This window comes from Mobula birostris, chromosome 8, assembly GCF_030028105.1.
Source record: "Mobula birostris isolate sMobBir1 chromosome 8, sMobBir1.hap1, whole genome shotgun sequence".
In the NCBI taxonomy this organism is placed as follows: domain Eukaryota; kingdom Metazoa; phylum Chordata; class Chondrichthyes; order Myliobatiformes; family Myliobatidae; genus Mobula; species Mobula birostris.
Genome location: NC_092377.1, coordinates 149,414,672 through 149,441,372, shown reverse-complemented (window position 1 = coordinate 149,441,372; position 26,701 = coordinate 149,414,672). Strand labels below are relative to the sequence as shown.

Genomic DNA, 26,701 nt, shown 5'->3' with positions numbered 1-26,701 from the left:
TCTTGAAATTTGTTGACTTTGCAGCAGCAGTACAATGCAATACATAATAACAGAGGAAAAAAAACTGAATTGCAGTAAGTGTATATGTAAATATATAATAAATAGTTAAATTAAATAAGTCCCCTCCTTTACGCTCTGTATACCCATGACCATGTTGGCACCCACAGCTCTAATCTACTAATTAAATTTGCCAATGACACTACATTGATTGGCCTAATCTCAAACAATAACGAGGTGGCCTACAGGGAAGAAGTTATCTCTCTGACACAGTAGTGTCAAGAAAACAACCTCTCCCTCAGTGTCACAAAAGCAAAGGAGCTAGTTGTGGATTACAGGAGGAATGAAGACGAGCTAACCCATATTGACGTCAATGGATCTGGGGTTGAGAGGGTGAACAGCTTCAAGTTCCTCGGCATCCACAATCACCAAAGACCTCATGTGGTCTGTACACACCAACTGTGTGGTGAAAAAGGCACAACAGCACCTCTTTCACCTCAGACGGTTGAGGAAGTTTGGTATGGGCCCCCAAATCCTGAGAACTTTCTTCAGGGGCACAGCTGAGAGCATCCTGACTGGCTGCATCATGGCCTGGTATGGAAACTGTTACCTCCCTTAATCGCAGGATTCTGCAGAGTGGTGTGGACAGCCCAGCACATCTGTAGTTGTGAATTTCCCATTATTCAGGACGTTTACAATGGCAGGTGTGAGAAAAAGGCTCGAGGGATCATTGGGGACCTGAGTCACCTCAACCACAGTCTATTCCAGCTGCTACCATCCGGGAAACAATACCGCAGCATAAAAGCCAGGACCAACAGGCTCCGGGACAGCTTCTTCCACCAGCCTATTAGACTGATTAACTCACGCTGATTTGAGTGTCTTTCTATGTTACATTGACTGTTCTATTTATTATAAATTACTGTGATTGCATATTGCACATTTAGATGGAGAAGTAAAGTGAAGATATTTACTCCTCACGTAAGTGGAGTAAGAAATAAAGTCAATTCAATAGTGCAAAAATAGAAATTAAAAAGTAATGAGGTAGTGTCCATTCAGAAATCAGATGGCAGAGGGGAAGAAGTTGTTCCTGGATCGTTGAGTGTGTGCCTTCAGGCTTCTGTACCTTCTTCCTGACGGTCGCAATGAAAGCAAGGCATGGCCTGGGTGATGGGCTGTTTAATGACGCACGGTACCTTACTAAGGCATTGCTCCTTGAAGATGTCTTGGATACTACGGAGGCTAGTGCTCATGATGCAGCTGACTGAGTTTACAAGTCTCTGCAGTTGACTTTGATCCTGTGCAGTAGCCCCCGCCCCCTTACCACACAGTGATGAAGTCAGTGAGAATGCTCTCCATGATACGTCTGTAAATTTTTTACATCTGTGGAAAACGTTATAATCTACTCTAGATTCGACCAGCCACTTTCACACTGGGGGCAATTTACAGTGGCCGATTAACCTACTAACCTGCAGGTTAGCGGGAGGAAAACGGAGCACCTGGGGGAAACCCATGTGATTACAGGGAGAATGTGCAGAATCCAAGATTCAAGATTGTTTAATGTCATTTCCAGTACACAACTGTAAAGGAGAACAAAATAATTGTTACTCCGGATCTGATGCAGCACCCATAAAAAAGCATAAGATAAAGAGCACAATAATTTAAAAACCACAATAAACATAAATACATAAGATAGCTATATACATAAATAGATTATATGTCCATAAAGTAACACTCCACACATGGGTTCAGAGGTTGGGACTGGACCTGGGTCATTGGAGTAGCGAAGCAGCAGCTGGATAAGCTGTGCCATTTAGCACTATTTTGCTTGCCTATCCTTGACTGAGAGTCTGAGTGAAGTCTGTCTAACTGTTGCTGAGAACAACTGGTATACAGACACAAGATATCTGACTGAGTAATGCTGTAGCTGTAAGAACCTCACTAGTTCATGGGGACTGTCCTCCAACTAAACCCCTGTATCACCAGTAGCCTGGTATTCAGGCACACGAGCTGATGTCGTTGATACAGTCAATGATAAACAATTCTGGCAATTGGTAGTGGCCTGTGTGCAACCTTGGGACTTCCCTAATTCATGACAGTCCAGGAAGTGTTTTGCTTTTGAAAATGTTGCCAAATGTGGTAGCTAATCTGCTTCCTCAAACTGTTTTGGTGTCTTGCTATCCAGGAACCACAAAGAGAATTCCTTTTCTCCTTGTGGTAAACACCGGGATGCACAGCACCTCCAGCACCACAGCAGTGTGGGTGTCTCGATATGTAGTGGTTAGCACAACGCTTTACAGTGACCCGGGTTCAATTCCCGCCGCTGCCTGTAAGGAGCTTGTACGTTCTCCCCGTGACCGTGTGGGCTTCCTGCAGGTGCTCCGGTTTCCTCCCACAGTCCAAAGACTCTTAATGGTTGGTAGGATAATTGGTAGTTGTAAATTGTCCTGTGAGTAGGCGAGATTAAATCACATTGCTGGATAGTGTGGCTTGAAGGGCCTGTTGCACGCTGTATCTAATCAATCAATAAATAAAAATAATAATAATAAATACATAAATAAAAAGGTAAACCCCATCAATTTAACACACCCCATTTGACCTCTCTGCCAGAACTACTCGAGCTTGACTTTTTTTTTAATTCAATCACTGTTATCCGTCCAAGATGGCCATCAGGAAAGTACTGGTGAGCCACGTTGCTGAACCATTGAAGGGACTCCCAAGGAACACTTCACACAGTCTTGATCTTTTCAGTGATTTCAAGTTCCCTGGTCCCGATCATCTTGTTTTCACTATGGATATCCAGTCCCTATACAACTCCATTCCCCCACCTGTAAGGCCTCAAAGCTCTCTGTTTCTTTCTGGACACCAGGCCCAACCAGTTGCCCTCCACCACCACTCTCCTCCACCCAGCGAAACTTGTCTTCACTCTTAATAATTTTTCATATGGCTCCTCCCACTTCCTTCAAACTAAAGGTGTAGCCATGGACACTCACACGGGTCCCAGATATGCCTGCCTTTTTGTCGGCTATATGGAACAGTTTATGTTTCAAGTCTACACTGGTATCACTCCCCAACTTTTCCAACACTACTTTGACAACTGCCTTGGTGCTGCTTCCATGCACCCATATGGAGCTCGTCAACTTCATCAACTTTGCCTCCAACTTCTACCCTGGTCCATTTCTGACATCTCCCTCCCCTTTCTCAGTCTCTCTATCTCTATCTCTGGAGACAGCTTATCTAATGATGTCTATTATAAAACCACTGACTCGTAGCTACCTGGGCTATACCTCTTCCCGCCCTGAAACTTGTAAAAGTGCCATCCCCTTCTCTCAATTCCTCCGTCTCCACTGTATCTGCTCTCAGGATGAGGCTTTTCATTTCAGAATTAAGGAGATGTTCTCCTCCTTCAAAGAAAGAGGGTTCCATTCCTCCACCATCAACACTGCCCTCATCCCATCCTCCTGCCACTCTACCAAGGATAGGGTTCCTCTTGTCCTCACCTACCACCCCACCGGCCTCTGTATCTAGCATATAATTCTCCCTAGCTTCTGCCATCCTCAATGAGATCCCTCCACCAAGCACATTTTTCCCTCTCCCTCCCCACTTTCTGCTTTCCATAGGGATCACTGCATACGCGACTCCCTTGTCCATTTGTCCCTCCTCACTGATCTCCCTCCTGGCACTTACCCTTGCAAGCAGAACAAGTGCTATACACCCATACACCTTCTCTTTCACCACCATTCAGGGTCCTAAACAGGACCCAGGTGAGGCGACGCTTCACTTGTGAGTCTGTTGGGGTCATCTACTGTATCTGGTGCTCCCGATGAGACCTCCTCTATACCTGTGAGGCGTGATGCAGACTGGGAGACTGCTTCACCGAGCACCTATGCTCTGTCCGCCAGAAAAAGCGGGATCTCCCAGTGGCCATCCATTTTAATTTCACTTCCCATTTCTATTCTGATATGTCCGTCCATGGCCTCCTCCATTGTCGTGATGAGGCCACACTCAAGTTGGAGGAGCAACGCCTTATATTCCTTCCAGATAGCATGAATATCGATTTCTTGAACTTCCTGTAATAAACCCCCCCCCCCCAACTCCTTCACCATTCCCCATTCTCATTTCCCTCTCTCACTTTATCTCCTTGCTTGCCTATCACCTCTCCTTGGTGCTTTCCTCCCACTCCCCACCCCCCCCGCCACTTTTCTTTCTTCCATGGCCTTCTGTCCTCTGCCATCAGAAACCCCCTTCTCCAGCCCTGTATCTCTTTCATCAATCAACTTCCTAGCTCTTTACTTCACCCCTCTCCCCCTGCTAGTTTCACCTATCACTTGTGTTTCTTCCGCCCTGCTCCCCTACCTTCTTACTCCTGACTCCTCATCTTTTTTCCTCCAGAAGTCACATTCTTGACTTCTGCCTTAAAGTTGATAGAAAGAGCGCAGGTGTGCTCCCCAGTGTCCTGACTAATATTTACCCTTCACTCAACAATGCATTTCTGTCTGGGGAAATTTGCTTCACTGTGGGAGTGTGTGATGCATTTTCTATATTATCAGAATCATGACATATTTATTAACATTGACACATGTCGTGAAATTTCTTGTGTAGTGGCAGCAGTACAGTGAAATACATAAAAATTAGATACTTTATTGATCCCAAAGAAAATTACAGTGTCACAGTAGCATTACAAGTACACATATATAAATATTAGAAGAGAAGTAGAAAGAATTTAAAAAAAAAGTTACCATAAACAGTCTAATAGGTGGTGGGCGTCATCCCTTCCCCGGCTATAGGTTGACTCATTATAGAGCCTAATGGCTGAGGATAAGAATGACCTCATATAGTGCTTTTCGGAGCAGCACAGTTGTCTCAGTCTATGACTAGAAGTGCTCCTCTGTTCAGCAAAGGCAGCATGCAGAGGGAGAGAAACATTGTCCAGAATTGCCAGGATTTTCCGTAGGATCATTTGTTCTACCACAGCCTCCAGTGTGTCCAGTTTGACTCCTATAACACAGCCAGCCTTTCTAATCAGTTTATTGAGCCTGTTGGTATCACTCGTGTTGATGCCATTGCCCTAGCACACCACCACATAAGAAGATTTAACTGGCGACAACAGACTGGTAGAACATGTGAAGGAGAGGCCTGCATACTCCAAGGGACCTCAGTCTCCTCAGGAAGTAGAGGTGACTCTGGCCCTTCTTGTACACAGCCTCTGTGTTGGTGCTCCACTTAAGTCTGTCATCCAAGTGCACCCCAGGTACTTGTAGGTCTTCACCATCAATAGTAACAGGGAGCAATACAGGCTTAGTCTTCCTAAAGTCCATCACCATCTCCTTTGTCTTACTGATGTTGAGCTGCAGATGATTCAACTTGCACCTTTTGACAATGTCCTCCACCAGGGCTCTGTATTCAACCTCCTGCCCTCCCTTTATATACCCAACTATTGCTGAGTCATCAGAAAATTTCTGCAGATGACATGACTCAGTGTTGTATCTAAAGTCCGAGGTATACAGGGCAAACAGGTAGGGGGCCAATACAGTCCCTTGTGAGGCCCATGTGCTGCTTATATCCATGTCTGACACACAGCTGTGAGGCCACACAAACTGTGGTCTGTCAGTCAGGTACTCCATTATCCAGCCTAGTCTGCATTGAACGGAGCTTATCCCCCAGCGATGAGGGCTGTATGGTTTTGAAGGCACTTGAGAAATCAAAAAGCATGATCCTCACAGTGCTGCCTTGCTTATCCAAATGAGAGTAGGCTCTGTTCAGCAGGTAGATGACAGCATTGTCGATTCCAATGTGCTTCTAGTCATAGTCATACTTTATTGATCCCGAGGGAAATTGGTTTTCGTTACAGTTGCACCTTAAATAATTAAATAGTGATAAAACCATAAATAATTAAATAGTGATATGTAAATTATGCCAGGAAATAAGTCCAGGACCAGCCTATTGGCTAGGGGTGTCTGACCCTCCAAGGGAGGAGTTGTAAAGTTTGATGGCCACAGGCAGGAATGACTTCCTATGACGCTCTGTGTTGCATCTCGGTGGAATGAGTCTCTGCCTGAATGTACTCCTGTGCCCACCCAGTCCATTATGTAGGGGATGGGAGACATTGTCCAAGGTGGCATGCAACTTGGACAGCATCCTCTTTTCAGACACCACCGTGAGGGAGTCCAGTTCCATCCCCACAACATCACTGGCCTTACGAATGAGTTTGTTGATTCTGTTGGTGTCTGCTACCCTCAGCCTGCTGCCCCAGCACACAACAGCAAACATGATCGCACTGGCCACCACAGACTCGTAGAACATCCTCAGCATCGTCCGACAGATGTTAAAGGACCTCAGTCTCCTCAGGAAATAGAGACAGCTCTGACCCTTCGTGTAGACCCTTCTGGTTGGCAAACTACAGGGGATACTATAAAAAGTTACAATAAGAAATAGATATATACTTTATATGAATTTAATTAAGTAATGGAAAGAATGCAAAAAGTATTGAGTTGGTATTCAAGAGTGGGTTCCTTTTCCATTCAGAAATCTGATGGCAGAGGGGAAAGAAGCTGTTCCTAAAACATTGAGCGTGTCTTCAGATTCCTGTACCTCCTTCCTGATGGTAGTAATGAGAAGAGAGAATGCCCTTTGATTATATTAGTAACTCCACTTCAAATGTATTTTAATGGAAAAAAGGCACTTTGAAAAATGGTAAATGGTGGCATTATGGCAAAGCCAACACCCTGAACTAACAATCTCAAGGCAAAAATTAAAATCTCACGCAGTAGCAAGGAAATTTAAATTCAGTTAGTTAAATCAAAAATTTGCCACTATGAAGCTACTATGAAACACCTGCAATTTTGACCCAGGGTGACTCTTCAATGTTGTTCGAAGTGGTTTGGTTCAAGCACATGGGCATGGATTTGAAATGCCAAGCCTACCTTGCATTAGTGGTGCCCTGAGGATTAAATGAGAGGCTTAGTATCTGATTGAGGTGTGCTTCTTTGCCAGGGAACCAAGCAGGTCTTTGCAGTCATGGACAGGAAGGTCTTTGTTTTTTGTTTTATTTCGATGCTGCTGGATAATCCTGGAATGGAGAAGGACATGGAAAGATCCCAGAATTCTTGGGCCAAGGAAATACAGTTCAAAGCTGTGTACAGCAGCAAAGGAGCGAATGGAGACTCTTGAGTTATTCTGTCTCTTAGAGCAGTGGTCCCCAACCTCCGGGCCACAGAGAACGCAGGGGTGCAGCGGTAGCCGGAACACACCCAGCACATCTTTAAGAAAAAAGCCGAAATAAACATGCTAATTAATTAGGTGCCACCCGGCATGTAAATGTTGGCCCAGATCAGAGGCAATTTTTCGGCACTCACCTAATTAATTAGCTTGTTTATTTTGGCTTTTTTCTTAAAGATGTGCTGGGTGCGTTCCGGCTACCGCTGCACCCCTGCATTCTTCGCGGCCCAGAGGTTGGGGACCACTGTCTTAGAGCCCATTTGGGATAACGTAACAGTACCAATTTGTTTAAAGTTTCAGATATAAATTACTTATGTTAGACTGTGAGACCCTCTGTTCATTTCTTCTGTACTCATCTGCTGTTCCCAGAATCCCAAAAGTCCTCTTCTCCTTGTCAAGGCATCCTTTTTGTTTCAGGAGAGTTTCATTTTCTGCATAAGAGGTCTGTCAGGCCAAAAACTTAGGTGACTTTTTAGGGTGATTCAAATGTCATCTTCTTTGCAGATCCAGGGAGCCATCATTATGTCTTCCCTCATCGAGGTGCTGATTGGTTTCCTAGGACTGCCGGGCGTGCTTCTGAGCTACATTGGGCCACTCACTATTACCCCAACAGTGGCTCTGATTGGCCTGTCTGGTTACCAGGCAGCAGGAGAGCGAGCCGGGAAGCACTGGGGTATTGCAATGCTGTAAGTGCATTCTGTTCTACTTCCAAAATGGAAATGGAAATGCGTGGAGGACGGTCTTGGTCCTCATGTTTAAGAAAGGGTATATCAGCAATGGCGGCAATCCAGAAGAAAGTTACTAGGGTAATTCCTGGGATGAACAGCCAAGGAAGATGGATTTGTATTCTTTGGGGTTTGGAAGAATGAGGAGAGATCTTATTGAAACATAGGGTCAAGGAAGGGTAGATGTTGAGATGGGAGAGCCTCAAACAAGGGAATATAGTTACAGAATAAAGTGCTAGTCATTTAAAACCGAGGTGTGTAGGAACTTCTAGCAGAGAGAGATGAAGCTTTAGAATCCTCTACCTCCAGAGAATGATGCAGACTGAAAAATTTAAAAGGGGGGGTGGTTCATTGTTTGAAGGATTAGCGAAGAGGAAACTAATGTGAAGCTGACATAGAAGAGGAGATGTTCAACCATGATCACATTGAATGGCAGAGCAGGTTTGAGGGACCGAGTGCTCCAGTGTACTTGTGTTCTTAAGCTGGGAGGGGCAGAGGCCCAAGGTCTGAGCATTGACCCTGGTAAGCCCTGGAATTATCACTGGGGTGGGAGGGATGAAACTTGTCTCGCATTCCAGAGGCCTTCACTGTGGAGAACACAAGGACAGACAGGGGCTTTCCTTGATGCTCTACAAGCTGGTTGTTCACTCAGGTCCTTTGGCATAGGGGGAGGTGGCAGCTGCAAAAGACACAGGTTCACTGGAAAGGGTGAGTGAATGCAGCCTGCATTCACAGAGCTCCTTTTGAAGTGAAATAAAATGCTCCAGGATGCTTCATTGGGTGTTATCCAACAAATTTTTACCCCCCCCCCCCCCAACCAGTGATGATTTTTGGAAGATATGATCAGAAGCTTGAATGGAAAATTGGAAGAGGTTGTTTTGAATTGCTTTGTTGATGTGGGACAGGAAGAGTTCAGAGTTCATTCCATGTCCCAGCATTTTTTTGCCATTCAGTAGGGTCATAGCTGATTTATGCTTAAATTCCCTGAACCCAGCTTTTCCCACATTAGTGCTATCTCTAATTAACGAGAAAAAACAATTTCTGATTTAAAAGGAACAACTGACGCAGTAACAATTGCTGCTTATGGAAGAAAATTCTGAACTCCACCCACTCTGATTGTAATTCCTAAACTTCGTTCCTGGCTCTGATCTTTAGCTTTTCCCTCCGAGGTTGATCCACTGCACTGGTATATATTTGGTTATTAATTTGGATGATAAAGAATGTAGATAGAGATCTTTGAAATAAATATCAGTGGGTAGCACGTTTGCTAGCTAGTTTGAGTTCTGTTCATTGGGTGGGTTAAACCAGCAAAAGCCTCAGTCTCTCAGGATCCACATTTTATTTATTTGTATTTTAGTTAGAGATACAGCATGATATCAGGGTCTCCCGGCCCTCTGAGTCCTCGCTACCCAATTACACCCATATGAGCAATTAACCTGTAACCTGTGTGTCTTTGGGAGGAAGCCAGAACACCTGGAGGAAATCCCGGTCGCGGGGAGAACATACTATCTCCTCACTGACAGTGGCGGAAGTGAACCCGGATTTCTGGCGCTGCAGTAGCGTTACGCCACCGTGCCTCACTTGCTGATGTCTGTCCGCAATCTGATTGAAAGCATGTGACGTTGTTGAGATTTGCTGTAGAGCTGTTGGTCAGACTCTGAAGCTCAGCCAAGCCTTTGTGCTGACGTGCAGAATTCTGACAGAGTGCGTGCTGGAGGGCATATAGCACCTAATGGGTTAACACCTGGGCAGTAACTGAGGGAACATCCATATGGGCAGACTGGAGACAGAGGAGCCTAGACTCCCGAATGGAGTAGGAAAAACTGTGAACTGGGGTGGGGGGAACAACACTGGGGGAAATGCTGCCCACCCTGTCCCCATGGATAGACTCTGTGCACAGAGGCTAAGCATCCAGATCAGAACGACTGGGTGGGTGGAGAGGCTTGGTATTGGTAATGTATTGGATTTGATCCAGAGGCAAGAGAGGCTGCTGAGGGACTGAGGAAAGTGAAAGGCTAACATCCTTAGACTGAGCAAGAGTGTACTGTATTGGGACAGCGAGGACATTAGGAAGAAGGAAGAACCATTATTGGAAAACAGACAAGCTGTGCTGGCAATGAAGGCCCATGAGAAAAGGGCATTCAATCCAACAAAACTGCCAATTTATTTTCCAGGACAATATTCTTGGTGCTGTTTTTCTCACAATATGCACGGAACGTCAAGCTGCCTCTTCCGATTTATAAGTACAAGAAGGGATGGACAGCATACAAGCTACAGCTATTCAAAATGTTCCCGGTAAGTTGCTGGTAATCAGATGAGAACAGAGGGTTGATAGTCAGTCAGAGGTAATGATGTCCGGATTCCACAGCACATTCCATGTTACCTTACCTTCATTTGGGGTAAAAAAAAAAAACGAACTTGTTACTGAAAGGGAGGCATGACCTGCTGTTCATGGTGGGCCGAAGCCTTCAACAGCTGCAGCAATGCCTTTGTAATGTAGGGAATGAGTCCAAACAAATTACATTCTTCTTTTAAATATTGGCAATGTTTTGAGCCTCAATGTTCCCTAGAATGTCAGAGGTAACTCCACCATTCTTCATAGAAATGTGGATTTAGGATATTGTCTCTATCTGTTCTGAGTGCAGTTAGTTAGTCCCCTATTTAATGTCCTTTCCCAAAGGTCACTAGCTCAGTACTGGCATGCCAGCCAACAGTCATTTGTTTTGTCCCACTGTTTAAAAGGAACTGCCTGTGAAGCTCGCGTACTGTGCAGTGCACTGAGACGAGCAATGATGGTCAGCAATTGGCAAATCCCAGGTCGTAGTTGGTTCATGTGGAGAGGAGCATTGACCAGCAACTGGTTTTACCTTTATGTAGTTAGCTTACCCCAAAGTGTTAACTGGGAGGAGACAGATGCATGTTGGCAGTGACAATTGACTTGGTTGAAGAAATCAGTTTTGCAAGGTTTCTTAGGGAAAAGAGAGACACACGTGAGGGTTAGAGAGGAGATTTCCAAGCTGCAGACTGGACAGCTTGAGGACACACCTGCCATTGGTGGGGGTATTATATGTGGGGATGCTCAAAAGCTTGGAACTGGAAGAGCACAGAAAACTCTTCCCAATGTAGAGATATGATTACAAAGTGGAACCTCCCTGCTGCTGGAAATGTCACTTCAGGATTCTCAAGCCAGTTTGAACAAATGAGCAACAAGTACAAAATGCTGGAGGAACTCGGCAAATCAGACAGCAGCTATGGAAGGGAATAAATAGTCAACATTTCAGATCAAGACCCTTCATCAGCACTGGAAAGGAAGGAAGTAGAAGCCAGAATATTAAGGGGAAGGCTGGCAGGAGATAGGTGAGATCAGGTGAGGGGGAATGAAATGAGAGTTGTAGGTGATAGGTGCAAGAGGTAAAAGGCTAAAGAAGAAGAAACCTAATAAAGGAGGGCAATGGAAGATAAGAAGGAGAAGGGTAACCAGAGAGAGGTGATGGGCAGGTGTGGAGAAGAGAAGGGGTGAAAGGATAATCAAAAGGGGAGATGAAATTGTCAGAGATTAGAGAAATCTATGTTCATGCTATCGGGTTGGAGGCTACCCAGATGGAACGCGAGGCATTGTTCCTCCAATCTGAGTTTGGCCTCTTTGCAGCAGTAGAGGAGGTCATGGACAGTCATATTGGTATGGGAATGGAAAGATGGAAAGTTGAATTGAAATGGGTAGCCAAATGAGGTGTTTAACGTCTGTTGCAATGGAAATCCCTCACAATGTATTACTCCTCACACTTGCATCTTGATTCTCGATCCAAGGGGGTTCAGCTTTCTCTCTTGGCCTAAAGTGATATTGGTCTAGCTACCCCCATCCCCACATTTCCTGAGGAGCCTGCAGTGATTCAGTATGACAGCTTGACAAACTTTGATAAACCTATAGATGTGTAGTGGAGAGTGTATTGACTGGCTGCATCACGGCTGGTATGGAAACACCAATGCCTTTGAATGGAAAATCCTACAAAAGGGGGTAGATTTGGCCCGGTACATCACAGGTAAAGCCCTCCCAACATTTGAAATGTTGCTGTGGGAAATCAGCAACCATCATCAGAGACCCTCACCAGCCAACCCATGCACGTTTCTCGCTGCTGCCTTCAGGTAGAAGGTACAAGAGCCTCATGATTCGCACCACAGTTACTACCCCTCAACCATCAGGTTCTTCTACCCATCCTTTGAGGTGTTTGCACAACCAATGATCTCACTTTAAGGGCTCTTTATCTTGTTATCTTATGTTCTCGTATTTATTGCTATTTATTTATATTTGCATTTGCACCGTTTGTTGTCTTCTGCACTCTGGTTGATCTTTCATTGATCCTGCTATAGATACTGCTCTATAAGTTTACAGAGTATGCCCACAGGAAAATGAACCTCAGGGTGACATATGTACTTGGATAATAAAATTTACTTTGTGCTTCTGTCCGGAGTAATTTGGAGGACATTAGGTTTGCCCCAAGTATAAAAAAAATAGAAAATGCTGGAACACTCTACTGATCAGAGAGGGCAACAGAGCTAAAGTTTCTGATTGGTTCGGCCACAAGTCTTGGACCTGAAAGATCGTATCTGTTTAGAACATAGAATAGTACAGCACAGTACAGGCCCTTCGGCCCACAATGTTGTGCCAACCCTCAAACCCTGCCTCCCCTATAAGCCCCCACCTTAAATTCCTCCATATACCTGTCTAGTAGTCTCTTAAACTTCACTAGTGTATCTGCTTCCACCACTGACTCAGGCAGTGCATTCCATGCACCAACCACTCTCTGAGTAAAAAACCTTCCTCTAATATCCCCCTTGAACTTCCCACCCCTTACCTTAAAGCCATGTCCTCTTGTATTGAGCAGTGGTGCCCTGGGGAAGAGGCGCTGGCTATCCACTCTACCTATTCCTCTTAGTATCTTGTACACCTCTATCATGTCTCCCTCATCCTCCTCCTCTCCAAAGAGTAAAGCCCTAGCTCCCTTAATCTCTGATCATAATGCATACTCTGTGCACAAATACTGCCTTGCATTCCAGCATATTCTGTTCTTATTTTGCATTTCGAGCATGTGTGGCTATCTTTTTTTCATCTTCAGCTTCCTGCTGTAAACCAAACTGCCTAAGCAGGCAAGTGCTGGCTGTGCTGGTTGATCATCTGCTGGTTTCTTTATGGTCTGAACTGAACGGAACTTGTGTGGTGACAGGGGCAAAGGACCAGTGTTAACTCACCATTAAACTGGGAAAGAAACTTAAAAAGGAATTAAAGCTGCCATTAGTTGTGATAAGAGGTTATGAGTGTAGTTTATTGCATCTTTTCCTCTGACGCCTAATTGTTCCTCTACTTGCTGCTGGTTTGGCTCCTGTAGATTATTTTGGCCATCCTAGTGTCGTGGCTTCTGTGCTTCATCTTCACGGTGACCGATGTCTTCCCACCAGACAGCAACCAGTATGGCTACTATGCACGCACCGATGCAAGGAAAGGAGTTCTCTCTGTGGCGCCATGGTTCAAAGTTCCTTACCCCTGTAAGTACGCACGCTCCGTGTTATTGCACTCACTGTCTGGAGCTGGTGAATGCCAGGCAGGAGTTCCTGATCGCCCCTTGCTGACTGAGCTGACGTATCTCCATGTGTTGCTGTGTGACTTGCGAGGGGGGGCATAGAATCAGGAGACGTAGAGTCAGTATGGATAGAACTGAGAGATTCTAAGGGTAGAAAGACCCTAATGGGAGTTATCTACAGGCCCCCAAACAGTAGTCTGGATGTAGGGTGTAAGTTGAATCAAGAGTTAAAATTGGTATGTCGCAAAGGTAATGCTACAGTTGTTATGGGGGACTTCAACATGCAGGTAGACTGGAGGAATCAGGTTGGTACTGGACCCCAAGAAAGGGAGTTTGTGGAGTCCCTCCGAGATGGATTCTTAGAACAGCTTGTACTGGAACCTACCAGAGAGGACGCAATTCTAGATTTAGTGTTGTGCAATGAACCGGATTTGATCAGGGACCTCGAGGTAAAGGAGCCATTAGGAGGTAGTGACCATAATATGATAAGTTTTAATCTACAATTTGAGAGGGAGAAGGGAAACTCGGAAGTGTCAGGCCAGCCTTCATAACAAGGGGAATTGAGTATAAGAGCAAAGAGGTCCTTTTGCAGCTGTACAGGACCCTGGTGAGACCACACCTGGAGTACTGTGTGCAGTTTTGGTCTCCAAATTTGAGGAAGGACATTCTTGCTATTGAGGGAGTGCAGCGTAGGTTCACAAGGTTAATTCCCGGGATGTAGGGACTGTCATATGTCGAAAGATTGGAGCGACTGGGCTTGTATACTCTGGAATTGAGAGGGGATCTTATTGAAACATATAAGATTATTAAGGGATTGGACATGCTGGAGGCAGGAAGCATGTTCCCGCTGATGGGTGAGTCCAGAACCAGAGGCCATAGTTTAAGAATTAGGGGTAGGCCATTTAGAATGGAGTTGAGGAAAAACTTTTTCACCCAGAGAGTGGTGGATATATGGAATGCTCTGCCCCAGAAGGCTGTGGAGGCCAAGTCTCTGGAAGCTTTCAAAAAAGAGATGGATAGAGCTCTTAAAGATAGTGGAATCAAAGGTTATGGGGATAAGGCAGGAACTGGATACTGATTGTGGATGATCAGCCATGATCACAGTGAATGGCGGTGCTGGCTTGAAGGGCCGAATGGCCTACTGCACCTATTGTCTATTGGCTCTGCAGATAGGTCAGATGGTGAGCTCTAATTTGTATGGAGCTTCTCACAATCGCAGGATGCCCCAAATGCTTCTTTTTATGAGAGCGCAGAAGTTCCCACTGGTATATAATGTGCTGAAATGAAAATAGAAAATGCTGGATTTAACATTTCTTGGCCAGAAACTTTGACTCTGTAGATGCTGCTTGACCTGCTGAGTATTTCCAGAAAATCCTGTTTTTATTTCACATTTCCACCCCTTATATGCATTTGATTTTTAACCTTAGTGATATTGTTTGAGGGTTAAATATTAGCCAGAGTTCTCCGTAGTTTTCAGGACGGCGCCTATCATTACGGACTCCCGTCGCCCAGGTCTTGCCTTGTTCTCATTGCTGCCATCGGGGAGGAGGTACAGAAGCCTAAGGACACTTAATTAGACACAGACACATATGCATACAATACTTAACAGTTCCTTTTCTTTATCGTTACATATTTCATTGTACTGCCTCATAGGTAAAAGTTACACGTCATATGCTGGTGATATTAAATCTGATTCTGAACTAAGTTGTAGAATCAGTGTTGTACAGCGTGGAAACAAGCCCTTCAGCCCAAATCACTTGTGTCAACCAGGATATCTATTTATCTGCGTTAGAACTATTTGCCTGGATTTGACCCATATTCCTCTTAAACGCTTTCTATCCATATACCTGTCAATATTATTTAAAACATTGTAATTAGACCATAAAACATTGCAGCAGAGTTAGGCCATTTGGCCCATTGAGTCTGCTCTGTCATTTCATCATGGCTGATCCTTTTTCCCTCTCAGCCCCAATCTCCTGCCTTCCCCCCCACCCCATCCCTTCGTGCCCTGACCAATCAAGAATTGTATCAACCCCTGCCTTAAATATACATAAAGATTTGGCCTCCACAACTGCCTGTGGCAACGAATTCCACAGATTCACGACTTCCTGGCTAAAGAAATTCCTCCTCTTCTTTGCTGCTGGATGACAGCGCAACACTTTTTTAAAAAATCTTTTTTATTGATTATTATTGAGATCAACAAAAAAAACATTAAAGTAATCAAGTCAACATGTCAGTATGTACAATGAGGAATCAAATTACCAAATAACTGATTAACAAAGCTAAACAATGTATCAATAATAATAAGAAAAAATAAAAGTGTTAAGAATACTCCAGCATTCTTATGGTGCTCTGGTTATCTGCGTGTGTCAACTGAGGTTTATGTACTTAACGCCCTGGATTTAAATTCACACACAGCCTTCAGATTGGATTTGAGATGCAGACAGCAGTGACTTTACTCTCTCCCTTTCCTCATTTCTACCCCATTAACTAAAAGCAGGGAATCTATTAATGGCTGCCTTGTGTCACAGTGGTGGGAGGAAGGAGCCTCAAGCTAATGTGACACTGTCTCCTTGCCCTAACACTTTAAAACCCAAGAACATGTGTGGGAGATTAACCAAGGGTGGGAGGAGGCAAATGCAGAGAAAAGTACTGACATCAGGTGGGTTGAATTGGAATGCTGCACATTCTGCCCTATTCACAACAGCTTCATTAATAGTTTGATCCCAACTGCAACATGCAATTTAGGATACCAAAGAAAGCGTAAGCAATGAAAATAAATCTTACTTTTTGAGTTGTGTGAAATTTATAAACAGTATTATGCTATGCAATAGTGGCATGCTTCTTTTGCTCATCGTTTATAGCAGTTTTAATTATAAATATCCAGTCTGTGGTTGCATTATTATGGGTTCCACCAAGCAAGGTAGTTGTTACGGTGGGCTATACCACCCAGGACGGTGTCTCCTTGGGCGGAGGTGGGGGGTGGTCACCAGCTCGCTCTTGGCTGCTCCGAGGCCTTGCTTTTCCATAGAGCCTGCCTGGCCTGCTGAGTTCCTCCAGCATTTTGTGTGTTGCTTAAAGCACTCCAGTGATGACTTGGAGCAACACAAAGTGCTGGAGGAACTCAGGCAGCATCTGCGGAGGGATGTGGACAGTCAGCATTTCGGGTCAAGACCCTTCAACTGGGTTGGCTTCGGATGAGGGGTCTTGAACTGAAACGTTGATGGAGCATTTCCCTCCACAGATGCTGCCTGACCCGACTGTGTTCCTCCAGCACATTCTGTGTTCTAAATGCCAGCATCTGCAGTGTCTTGTATCTCAAGATGTAAGCTTTATTTAATTACAACATTTAAGCTGTTTCTCCCCCCAGAAATGGATGTGCCCAATGACTAGCAAATTGTCATAATTATTTAAAATAAACATTAGTTTTCACAGTTTTGTCTGTAACTCAGCTGGGGATTTTTTTTGAAGCTTATCTGGCTTGGTTGACAGGGGTCTGTGAAGGTTGTGACGTTGAAGCTCTCGATCTTTGAACGATACTGATGCTGGTTCTTTGCAGGTCAGTGGGGTGTCCCGACCGTCTCAGCAGCAGGAGTGATAGGGATGCTGAGTGCAGTGGTTGCCAGTATCATCGAGTCCATCGGCGATTACTACGCCTGTGCTAGGCTGTCCTGTGCTCCTCCCCCACCGGTTCATGCAATCAACAGGTACCTAAACACAGGAGGAGTCCTGTGCCTGTGTGTGTAAAATTGTTGTTAAATTATTCTGCTGTAACTCACTGTTTTTGCTTTTTCCCCTCATTCCTTTCTTCCTTCCCTTAGATTTCTCTGCTATTAATCCCTAAACTTTTTATCTTTTTCCTTTTACAATATATTTTCTTTTGCTCTCCCTGTAGGTACGTGCTCGCCTCGTGTCTGCTATTTGCTCTTTCATCGTTCCGTTGCCCCTTTTCTTCCACCCCCTTGAACTCATCTTTTTCTGCATTTTCTTCACCTTTTCCTGCTGGGTCTTCCTCTCAACCCGACCATTGAACTTTTTGCCACAGGTTTGCTCATCTGTGTGTGTGCGCACACATCTCTCTGTCCTTGCGTTTATGACCTCTAAGTGGCATGTTTGGAAATGTATTCATTTGGAAGTATTGGCCATTAGTTGCCCCTGGTGACAGTCACCCTGGTCAGAGCAGTTCCTGTTTCTCTCCCCTTTTTAATGAGTACATTGTGTCCTCTACACTCGACTCATTCATTTGTTCATCAGTTGCCATGGACGCCATCTTGCAGATGAGGCTAGATTCACTAAAGATCTGCTTCAGCTCATTCTGCTTCAAGTCAATACAACCTAGCCTCAGTTGTGTGAAAGTGAGAGACAAGCTTTTAATTTTGAGGAGAGTCAACATCAGGGCCAGGGTTGTTGCTGTGCTGGGCCAGGATCGTTGGATCCCACAATTCAAACTTGGACTTGGAGCTTCTGGTTGAGAGTGTTATCCATGCAACAGCTTGTCACTGGATTAAGAGTGCAGTGGGCTGTTAGACTAGAGACAAGAGTCTGAGCAGCTGGGTAACTAAATAAATAATCAGAAATAAAACCCGAGTATCAGTAATGGTGACACTCAAGTGACCAGGTAATTCTAAAAGATCTTCTGGTCCCACAGGTCCTTCATTGGGAAGAATTGCCATCATAGTTTTTTAAATTATGAGAGACACAGATAGAGTGAATGGAACATAGGAAATAGGAGCAGGAGTAGACCATCTGGCCCGTCGAGCCTGCTCCACCATTCAATAAAATCATGGCTGATCTGGCCATGGACTCATCTCCACCTACCTGCCTTTTCCCCATAACTCTTAATTTCCCTACTATGCAAAAATCTATCCAAACTTGTCTTAAATATATTTACCGAGTTAGCCTCCACTGCTTCACTAGGCAGAGAATTTCACAGATTCACCAATATCTGGGAAAAGCAGTTCCTCCTCAGCTCCATCTTAAATATTCTCTCCCGAACCTTGAGGCTATGTCCCCTAGTTGTAGTCTCACCTACCAGTTTTTCTGCCTCTGTCTTATCTATTCCTTTCATAATTTTATATGTTTCTATAAGATCTCCTCTCATTCTTCTGAATTCCAGTGAGTACAGTCCCAAGCAACTCAGTCTCTCCTCATAGCCTAACCCCCTCATCTCTGGAATCAACCTGGTGAACCTCCTCTGCACCTCCTCCAAAGCCAGTATATCCTTCCTGAAGTAAGGGCACCAGAACTGCGCGCAGTACTCCAGGTGCGGCCTCACCAGTACCCTGTACAGTTGCAGCATGACCTCCCTGCACGTAAATTCACTCCCTCTAGCAATGAAGGCCAACATTCCATTTGCCTTCTTGATAGCCTGCTGCATCTGCAAACCAACCTTTTGTGATTCATGCACAGACACTCCCAAGGCCCTCTGGATTCAACATATCGTGAACAGTTGAGGGCCAAGCACCAACCCCTGTGGCACACCACTCACCACTGATTGCCTACCAGAGTAACACCCATTCCGACTCTCTGCTTTCTATTAGTTAACCAATGCCCTATCCATGCTAATACATCACCCCCAACTCTATGTATCCTTATCTTTATGGATGTTTTTTATGCAGCACCTTATCGAACGCCTTCTGGAAGTCCAAGTTAATAACATCCACCTGTTCCCCTCTATCCACTGCGCTCATTATATGCTCAAAAAACTCCAGTAAGTTTATCAAACAGGACTGCCTTTGCTGAATGGACCCATTTTTTTCCAGATGCCTCACTATTTCTTCCTTAATGATAGTTTCAAGCATTTTCCCAGCTACAGATGTTAAACTAACTATAGTTACCTGCCTTTTTGAACAGTTGTGTGACATTTGCCATCTTCCAATCTGTCAGGACTTGCCCAGAGTCCAGAGAACTCTGGTAAATTATCACCAAAGCCTCTCCTATAACTTCTGCCATTTCTTTCAGTACCCTGGGATGCATTCCATCAGGACCAGGGGACTTTACTATCTTTGGGCCCATAGCCGGAATCTTTTACCCAGAATCAAAATGTCTAATATTAGAGGGCTTACATTTAACGTGAGGTGGTGGCAGATGGTGGGGGTCATGGTTAAAGGAGATGTGTGGAGCAGGTTTGTTTTACACAGAGTGGTGGATGCCTGAAATGTGTTGCTGGTGATTCGTGGTGGAGGCAAATACTGTAAGACTTAGGAGCAGAATTAGGGCATGCAGCCCATCGAGTGGGCTCTGCCATTCCATCATGGCCAAATATGAAGAGGCTTTTAGATAGGCATGTGAATGTGCGGACGATGGAGGGATATGGTTGGTGTGCTTGCAGAAGGGACTGATTTAACTGGTGTGTTAATCACGAGTTTTGATTAGTTTGGCACAACATTGTGACCAAGGGGCCAGTTCCTGTGCTGTGCTGTTGTATGTAATGCATACGTTACATGTAGCTGTGTGTGTGTATATGTCTGTGTATGTGTGTGCTGTAAGGGGGTGCGGCTGGAATCCTGGTTTTCTTCATCTGTGTGTGTACAATTGTACAGTATGTGTTTATGTAGGTGTGCATCTGATGTATGTGGTGTCTGTGTGATGTACTGGTTTTAACCTGTGTGTATGATTGTATTCTGTAACTATGGCTGGGGGGCAAATCGGAAGCCTGGTTTCTGAGAGAAAGATGTGGCTAGGTTATGAGCTGCTGGCTGGAATGCCCTTAGCCTGTCATATAGATCTTTTCAAGTTATACCACAAACAGTGCCTAGGTCACCTTCCCCACATCAAACAACCCCTGCATCACAGTGGTGATCCTATCAACTGTCACGTAGCTAGCTGTTTCTGTAGCTCGGTGTACATGAGGCCTCTCTGCTGCAGAGGCGGGTGCAGTGTTGTTTCAAATCACGAACATGAGATTCTGCAGAAGCTGGAAATCCAGAGCAACACACGTACACAAAATTCTGGAGGAAGTCAGCAGGTCAGGCAGCATCTATGCAAATAAATAGTTGACATTTCGGGGTGTGACCCTTCTGGACTGCAGAGGAAGAGGGAAGATGTCAGAGTAAGAAATTGGGCGGCGGGGTGGGAAGGAGCACAAGCTAGAAGGTGTTAGGTGAAGCCAGGTGGGTGAGGGAGGGGGATGAAGTAAGTAGCTGGGAGGTGATAGGTAGAAAAGGGAATGAACTGGAAAAGAAGGAATCGTCTAGGAGAGGCGAGTGGACCTTGGGAGGAAGGGAAAGAGGATGGGCAGAAGAAGAGAAGAGGTAAGAGGGGTACCAGAGTGGTGAATGGAGGGGAAAAAAGGGGAAGGTAAAGGTGTCCTTCTTCAAAGAATGGTGTTTCCCTCCTTCCACTATTGATGCTGCCCTCACCCACATTTCCTCCATTTCCTGAACGTCCGCCATCACCACTTTAACAGGGATAGAGTTCCTCTTGTCCTCACGTTCCACCCCATGAGTCTCCACGTCCAGTACAACATTCTCTGTAGCTTCCGCTATCTTCAGTGGGCCCCTACCACCAAGCACATCCTTGCCTCCCCATTCCCCCCCCCTCCCCCAGCTTTCCACAGGGATCACTCTCTCAGGATTTCCTTGTCCCTTCATCCCTCCCCACTGACCTCCCTCCTGGCACCTATCCCTGCCCATTCACCACCTCCTTCACCTCCATCCAGGGCCCCAAACAGTCTGTCCAGATGAGCAACACTTCACCTGCTAATCTGTTGGGGTTACCTAATGAATTCAGTGAGACCGGACATAGATTGGGGGAACTGCTTTGTCAATCATCTTCATTCCATCTGTAAAAAGCAGGATTTCCTGGTGACCAACCATTTTAATTCCCATCCCCATTTCCTGTTCGACATGTCAGTCCATTGCCTTCTGTGCTGGTATGGTGAGACAACTTTTCATGTTCTGTCCAGGTAGCCTCCAATCTGAGTGCAGGAGCATCAATTTCTCCAACTTCCGGTAACTTTTCCCCATCCCCCTTACCTTTCCTTCTATTCTCCTCTCTGGTCCCCCTCTTAGCTCTTTTCTCCTTTTCACCTGCCTATCACCTCCTCCAGTGCCCCTTCTCCTTACCTTTCTCCCATGGCCTACTCTCCTCTCCTCTCAGATTCCTTCTTCTCCAGCCCTTTGCTTTCTTCACCTACCACCTCCCAGCTTCTCACTTCATTCCCTGCCCCCCCCCCCCGCCACCTACCTGGTTTGACCTTCTAGCTTGCAGTCCTTCCCCTCCCACCCCCGCACTTTCTTATTCTGGCTTTTTGCCCTTTCCTTTCCAGTCCCAATGAAGGGTCTCAGCTCGAAAGGTCAACTATTTATTTATTTCCATGGATGCTGCCTGACCTGCTAAGTTCCTCCAGTATTTCAAGATTATCCTTCAAGATTAATTATCATTCAACCATACATGAATACAGCTAAACAAAACAGCATTCCCCGGGAGCCAAGGTGCAAAGCACAGTCATACATAGCACAAGACACTTATGGCACATATAAGATAACAGTAAACATATAGTCACACAAAAAATATAATATAGCCCAAGTCCAAGAGTGACGTCCTGCAGATTGATGGTGCATGGCTGATTGTTGGCAGGAACAAGGCCTCAACAGTCCGTAGACAAATGCTTGCGTCCAATCCACCCCGTCTTCCACCAAGTGAACACCAGAGGGCAGCACTGGAGGGGGGGGCCTGCCCACAATCCAGTATGGACGCTGTGGCCTGAGGCCTAGTCCGCACTGCAACAGAGGCCATGATCTGGACTCGCAGTTTACTACATTACCAATGTCCAACAGGGTTGTGCAATCACAAGAAAAATAACCAAAGTAATCACTCTCTGTTAGACTGCACACCACCTTCGCACACTGACTCTGATGCTTTCCTGCAACAGGCAGCAACACAAGCTGCACCAAATCCAACTCTTCTAGCTTAGTCAATTTGCTGATGAGGTAGTTCTACGATACCTGAAGTTCTTAAAAGTCCGGATTTGTTTTACGATCATAAAGAAGAAGTTTAAAAAGGACCAAAGCACCTTTGTTGGCTATGAGTAGGTCACTGTTGCCGGAAAGCCAATTTGATTTTCCAGTGTCTCTGGAAAATCTATAATGACCTTGACTACGTCAATAACTCAGCATCCTCAACTCCCAAGGTAAGAATTCCTGGAATTCTCTTCCATTCAGAGAAGAAATTCCTCCTTGGTCATAGTTTGGTGACCCTTTATCTTGAAACTGTCTTCCTAGTTCTAGAAAATCTCAGCAGCTGAGGCAGCATCTACGGAGAGGAATAAACAGGCGATGTTTCAGGCCAAGATTCAGTCCTGATGGTGGGTTTTGGCCTAAATTGTCAACTGTATATTCCTCTCCGTGGGTGCTACCTGGCCCACTGTGTTCCTCCAGCACTTTACATGTGTGTGTGTGGCTCTGTATTTCCAGCATCTGGAGAATCACTCGTGTTCCTAGTTCTACGTTCCCCTCTCAGCATCCATCTTGTCAGTCCACCATGGAATCGTGTTTTCCAATAAGATCACCACTTATTCTTTTAAACTCCTGTGAAGCTAGTTCTGGTCAACTCAATATAAAGCAAGCCCTTCACCCCAAGAATGAGTCAAATATATCTTGTCTACACAAACCACAGTGCGAGATCCTAAAATCTTGCTAAAAATAATGGGACCAAAGCTGTAGCAGTCCTCCAGTGGTCTCATCAAATGCCTGAAGTTTTAGCAAGAATTGATTACCATTGTGCAACTTAACAGCCCACTGGGGGAATTTAGCAGGTCAAGCAGCATCTGTCTATGGTACAGCGGATAGGGCTAGACGTAGGATTAAGACAGATGCTGTTTTTTTTGTTGGGGGTCATTCTGGAGTTATGACATTATGGATTGCGTAGTTATGGTTTAACTAAAATGAGAACCAGTCCTCAGGAAATAAAACCTGTACACAATTTATCTTCCCACACAAAATGCTGGAGGAACTCAGCAGGCCAGGCAGCATCTGTGGAAAAGAGTAAACAGTCAATGTTTCAGGCCGAGACCCTTCTTCTGGACTGTTTTGGATCTCCAGCATCTGCAGATTTTCTCCTGTTTGATAATTTAACTTTGTTGCTGGTGAAACCAATCATTGGGTGTGGGGTATTCTCTGTCCCATTGAAACTACCCAAGGCTAGATAATAGATGAATGTCCTGCTAATTAGCACATTGTTAAAAGTATCACTGCCTCTTCATGCGCAGTTCAGGACAGATCTGTTTTGGTACTTAACCTGCTGGTTTGTTGTACGTTCACTGAGCCGTCCTTCAACACTAACAAAAGGACTGTGGTTTGGGTGCCTGGACTTTGCACTCAAACGCTTTTGGAGTAGACACCAGTATTGAATATTCAAAGCAGGTTGTGCTAGTTTGGGATGTGCTGCTATTATGAATGTGTATTCTGCAAATTTAAAATGCTAAAGTTAAGTAGGCGATTATAGCAATTGAAACTGTAGTTAACGGTTTATAGTTATTTTTGTGTTGAAGGTCAGGAGAGTGAAACTCTCCCGGACTCTTTCTCCTGAAGGTTTGCTGTGTGAATAAAAACTTTTTATTTGGGCCAAGACCCAGTCCTGGCATGTAGGAAGGATCTGACTGGGAGGGCCCCTCTCATAGCTAGCCAGGCTAGGTCCTGGTGAGGCCTTGCAGTGGAGCGTTCTACCAGATAGTCTGGATAAACTGATTGGGGAACAATGCTGCAGTGTCTGCAGGACCTTCTGTGTTGATCACTGCCTGATGGCCTCGTAATCAAATGCCATTCTGACCTGTCAGTCCATGGCCTCCTCTACTGCTGTGATGAGGCCACACTTAGGAGAGGAGCAACACCTTATATTCTGTCTGGGTAGCATCCCACCTGGTGGCACGAACATCGATTTCTTGAATTTCCAGTAATTGTCCCCCCACCTTTTCACGATTCCGCATTCCTGTTTTTCTCCCTCACCTTATCTCCTTACCTGCTCATCACCTCCCTCGGGTGCTCCTCCCCTTTCCTTTTCTTCCATTTTCTTCCCCCCCTGACCAGCCCTTTATTTCTTTCACCAATCAACTTCCCAGCTGTTTATTTCACCCCTCTCCCTCTCCGAGTTTCACCTATCACCTATCACCTTGTACTTCCTCCTCCCCTCCCCTACCTTCTTACTCTGACTTCTCTTTTTTTCCAGTCCTGATGAAGGGTTTTGGCCCAAAATATCGACGGTTTACCGTCGGCCCTCCTTATCTGCGAGTTCCACATGCGCTAATTCAACCAACCGCTAATCGAGAAAACCTGGAAGTGCTCTTCGACCACTTGTTGTTCGAACATGTACAGACTTTTTTTTCTTGTCATTATTCCCTAAACAATGCAGTATAACAACTATTTACATAGTATTTACATTGTATTAGGTAGTATAAGTAATCTAGAGATGATTTAAAGTATACGGGAGGATGTGCGTAGGTTATTGTGGATCAGGGTCAAAAAAAACCGGAAGTTCTCTTACTAAGTAAGCCGGAACAGGTACATCCGGTATTATTTAGCATCAGTTAGTCAAACATTTGTCTTAGTATATAGTATATATTTTACCTTTCTATACATATAAAACACTTAAAAAACATATGTTTCAGTGCCGGGCTCGAGAACGGAAATTCCCAAGTTCGATCCAGTGACAGAGCGCTCCCGAGCTTGCTCTCCATCCATGCCAGGTTGATGTGGAGGATCAAAAACCCAAAACCCCAAAACGCAGTAATTAAACCACTGCGTTGCTTAGTAATAATTGTAGCTTTCATCGGGGCAGGGCCTTTCTCACTTTATCCTTTAAAATTGTTCCAATCGTTGACCGACTGTAGCCTAATGTTTTTCCAATGACTGATGGCGTTTCACCTCTTTCCAATCACTTTATTATTTCCACTTTATTTTAAATCATGATCGTGATTATTTTCATGAATAGAAACACTGTGCATTCAGAGCTCCGCCGCCGGGTCCTAAGGTCCACCGCATTTAGACAGGTTGAATAAGGGACTTGAGCATCCGCGTTTTTTGGTATCCGCGAGGGGTCCCGGAACCAATCCTTCGCGGATAAGGAGGGCCGACTGTACTCTTTTTCGTAGGTGGTGCCTGACCTGCTGAGTTTCTCCCGCATCTTGTGTGTGTGTTCCTTTGGATTTTCAGCATCTGTAGACTTTCTTGTGTTTATATTTTCCAGTTACAGCTCCCGTGTGTCTCCAGTTTTAGTCAGTCGCTACAATTTTGACCTAAAACACTTGACAATTCCTGGCACCCTCCCCCACCCCACCCTCCCCAGCAGATGTTCCCGATTCCAGCATCTGCAGACTCTTACATCTCTCTTGATTACTTTTGTGCTGCATTTCCTTTGCACTGACCACCCTCACTAAGGTGCTGAAAATTACCTCTTGCTCCTGACTGGGTGCTGCTTTTAATAAAGGCCCAGCTAGCTTGCTGCTTGGTGGCTCTCCTAGGTTATTTCATTTGATTTGGCTGAACTTTAATAAGTCTAGAAAGGAAGGAAAAGTCTGTTAAATACTTGGATTCCTGCCTTATTACTCAATGATCATGACCTTGGCTCCTATACTGGACCATAATTTCAGATCTATTTCTAATTTGTGATGCCTAACAAGATTGAACTCCCTGGGTAACTTGGGCTGGAGGTCCCACAAACATGAGAAAGGTCTGATGAAGGGACCTGGCCTGAACTGTTGACTGTTCACTCTTTTTCAATTGATGCTGCCTGGCCTGTGGAATCCCTCCAGCACTTTGTGTTGCTTTGGGTAGGAGTTGACTGTCAAGGGTTGATTTGCTTCTCATTGCAGTACCCAAGCAGTTGTTCTTACCTTGGTGTTTCTGTGTCTGCAGGGGCATCATGATTGAAGGTTTATCCTGTGTACTGGATGGGCTGTTTGGCACTGGAAATGGTTCCACGTCCTCCAGCCCCAACATCGGAGTGCTGGGAATCACAAAGGTAAGAGCACATCTGGAATTTGCAGCGGCTGAGCATCATCAATTGAGCTGCCACCTCTGTTAGAGTTTGCCACGGCTTGACCCTGTTAAATTGTCTTTAACAGGTGGGGTGGGGGTGTTTCTGGTATCAAATTTCTCCATGGTGGCCACCTTTAAACAACAGTTTGGAGTATAAACTGTCAAGTGAAACACATCACAATGGATTCAGTGGCTGAGTGAGGAACACCCTCCA

The 26,701-nt window shown here is 45.1% G+C and overlaps 1 protein-coding gene across 1 annotated transcript in view; it reads left to right on the top strand.

Moving 5' to 3' along the window:
- Positions 1–26,701, top strand: part of LOC140201831 (solute carrier family 23 member 2-like) — a 116,616-nt gene that overhangs the window by 76,278 nt on the left and 13,637 nt on the right. Inside the window, exons 8-12 of the mRNA XM_072266539.1 lie at positions 7,717–7,898; positions 10,112–10,232; positions 13,322–13,478; positions 17,073–17,220; positions 26,365–26,470. Of these exons, the coding sequence (XP_072122640.1) occupies positions 7,717–7,898; positions 10,112–10,232; positions 13,322–13,478; positions 17,073–17,220; positions 26,365–26,470 (714 nt within the window). The remainder of the gene's footprint in view (positions 1–7,716; positions 7,899–10,111; positions 10,233–13,321; positions 13,479–17,072; positions 17,221–26,364; positions 26,471–26,701) is intronic.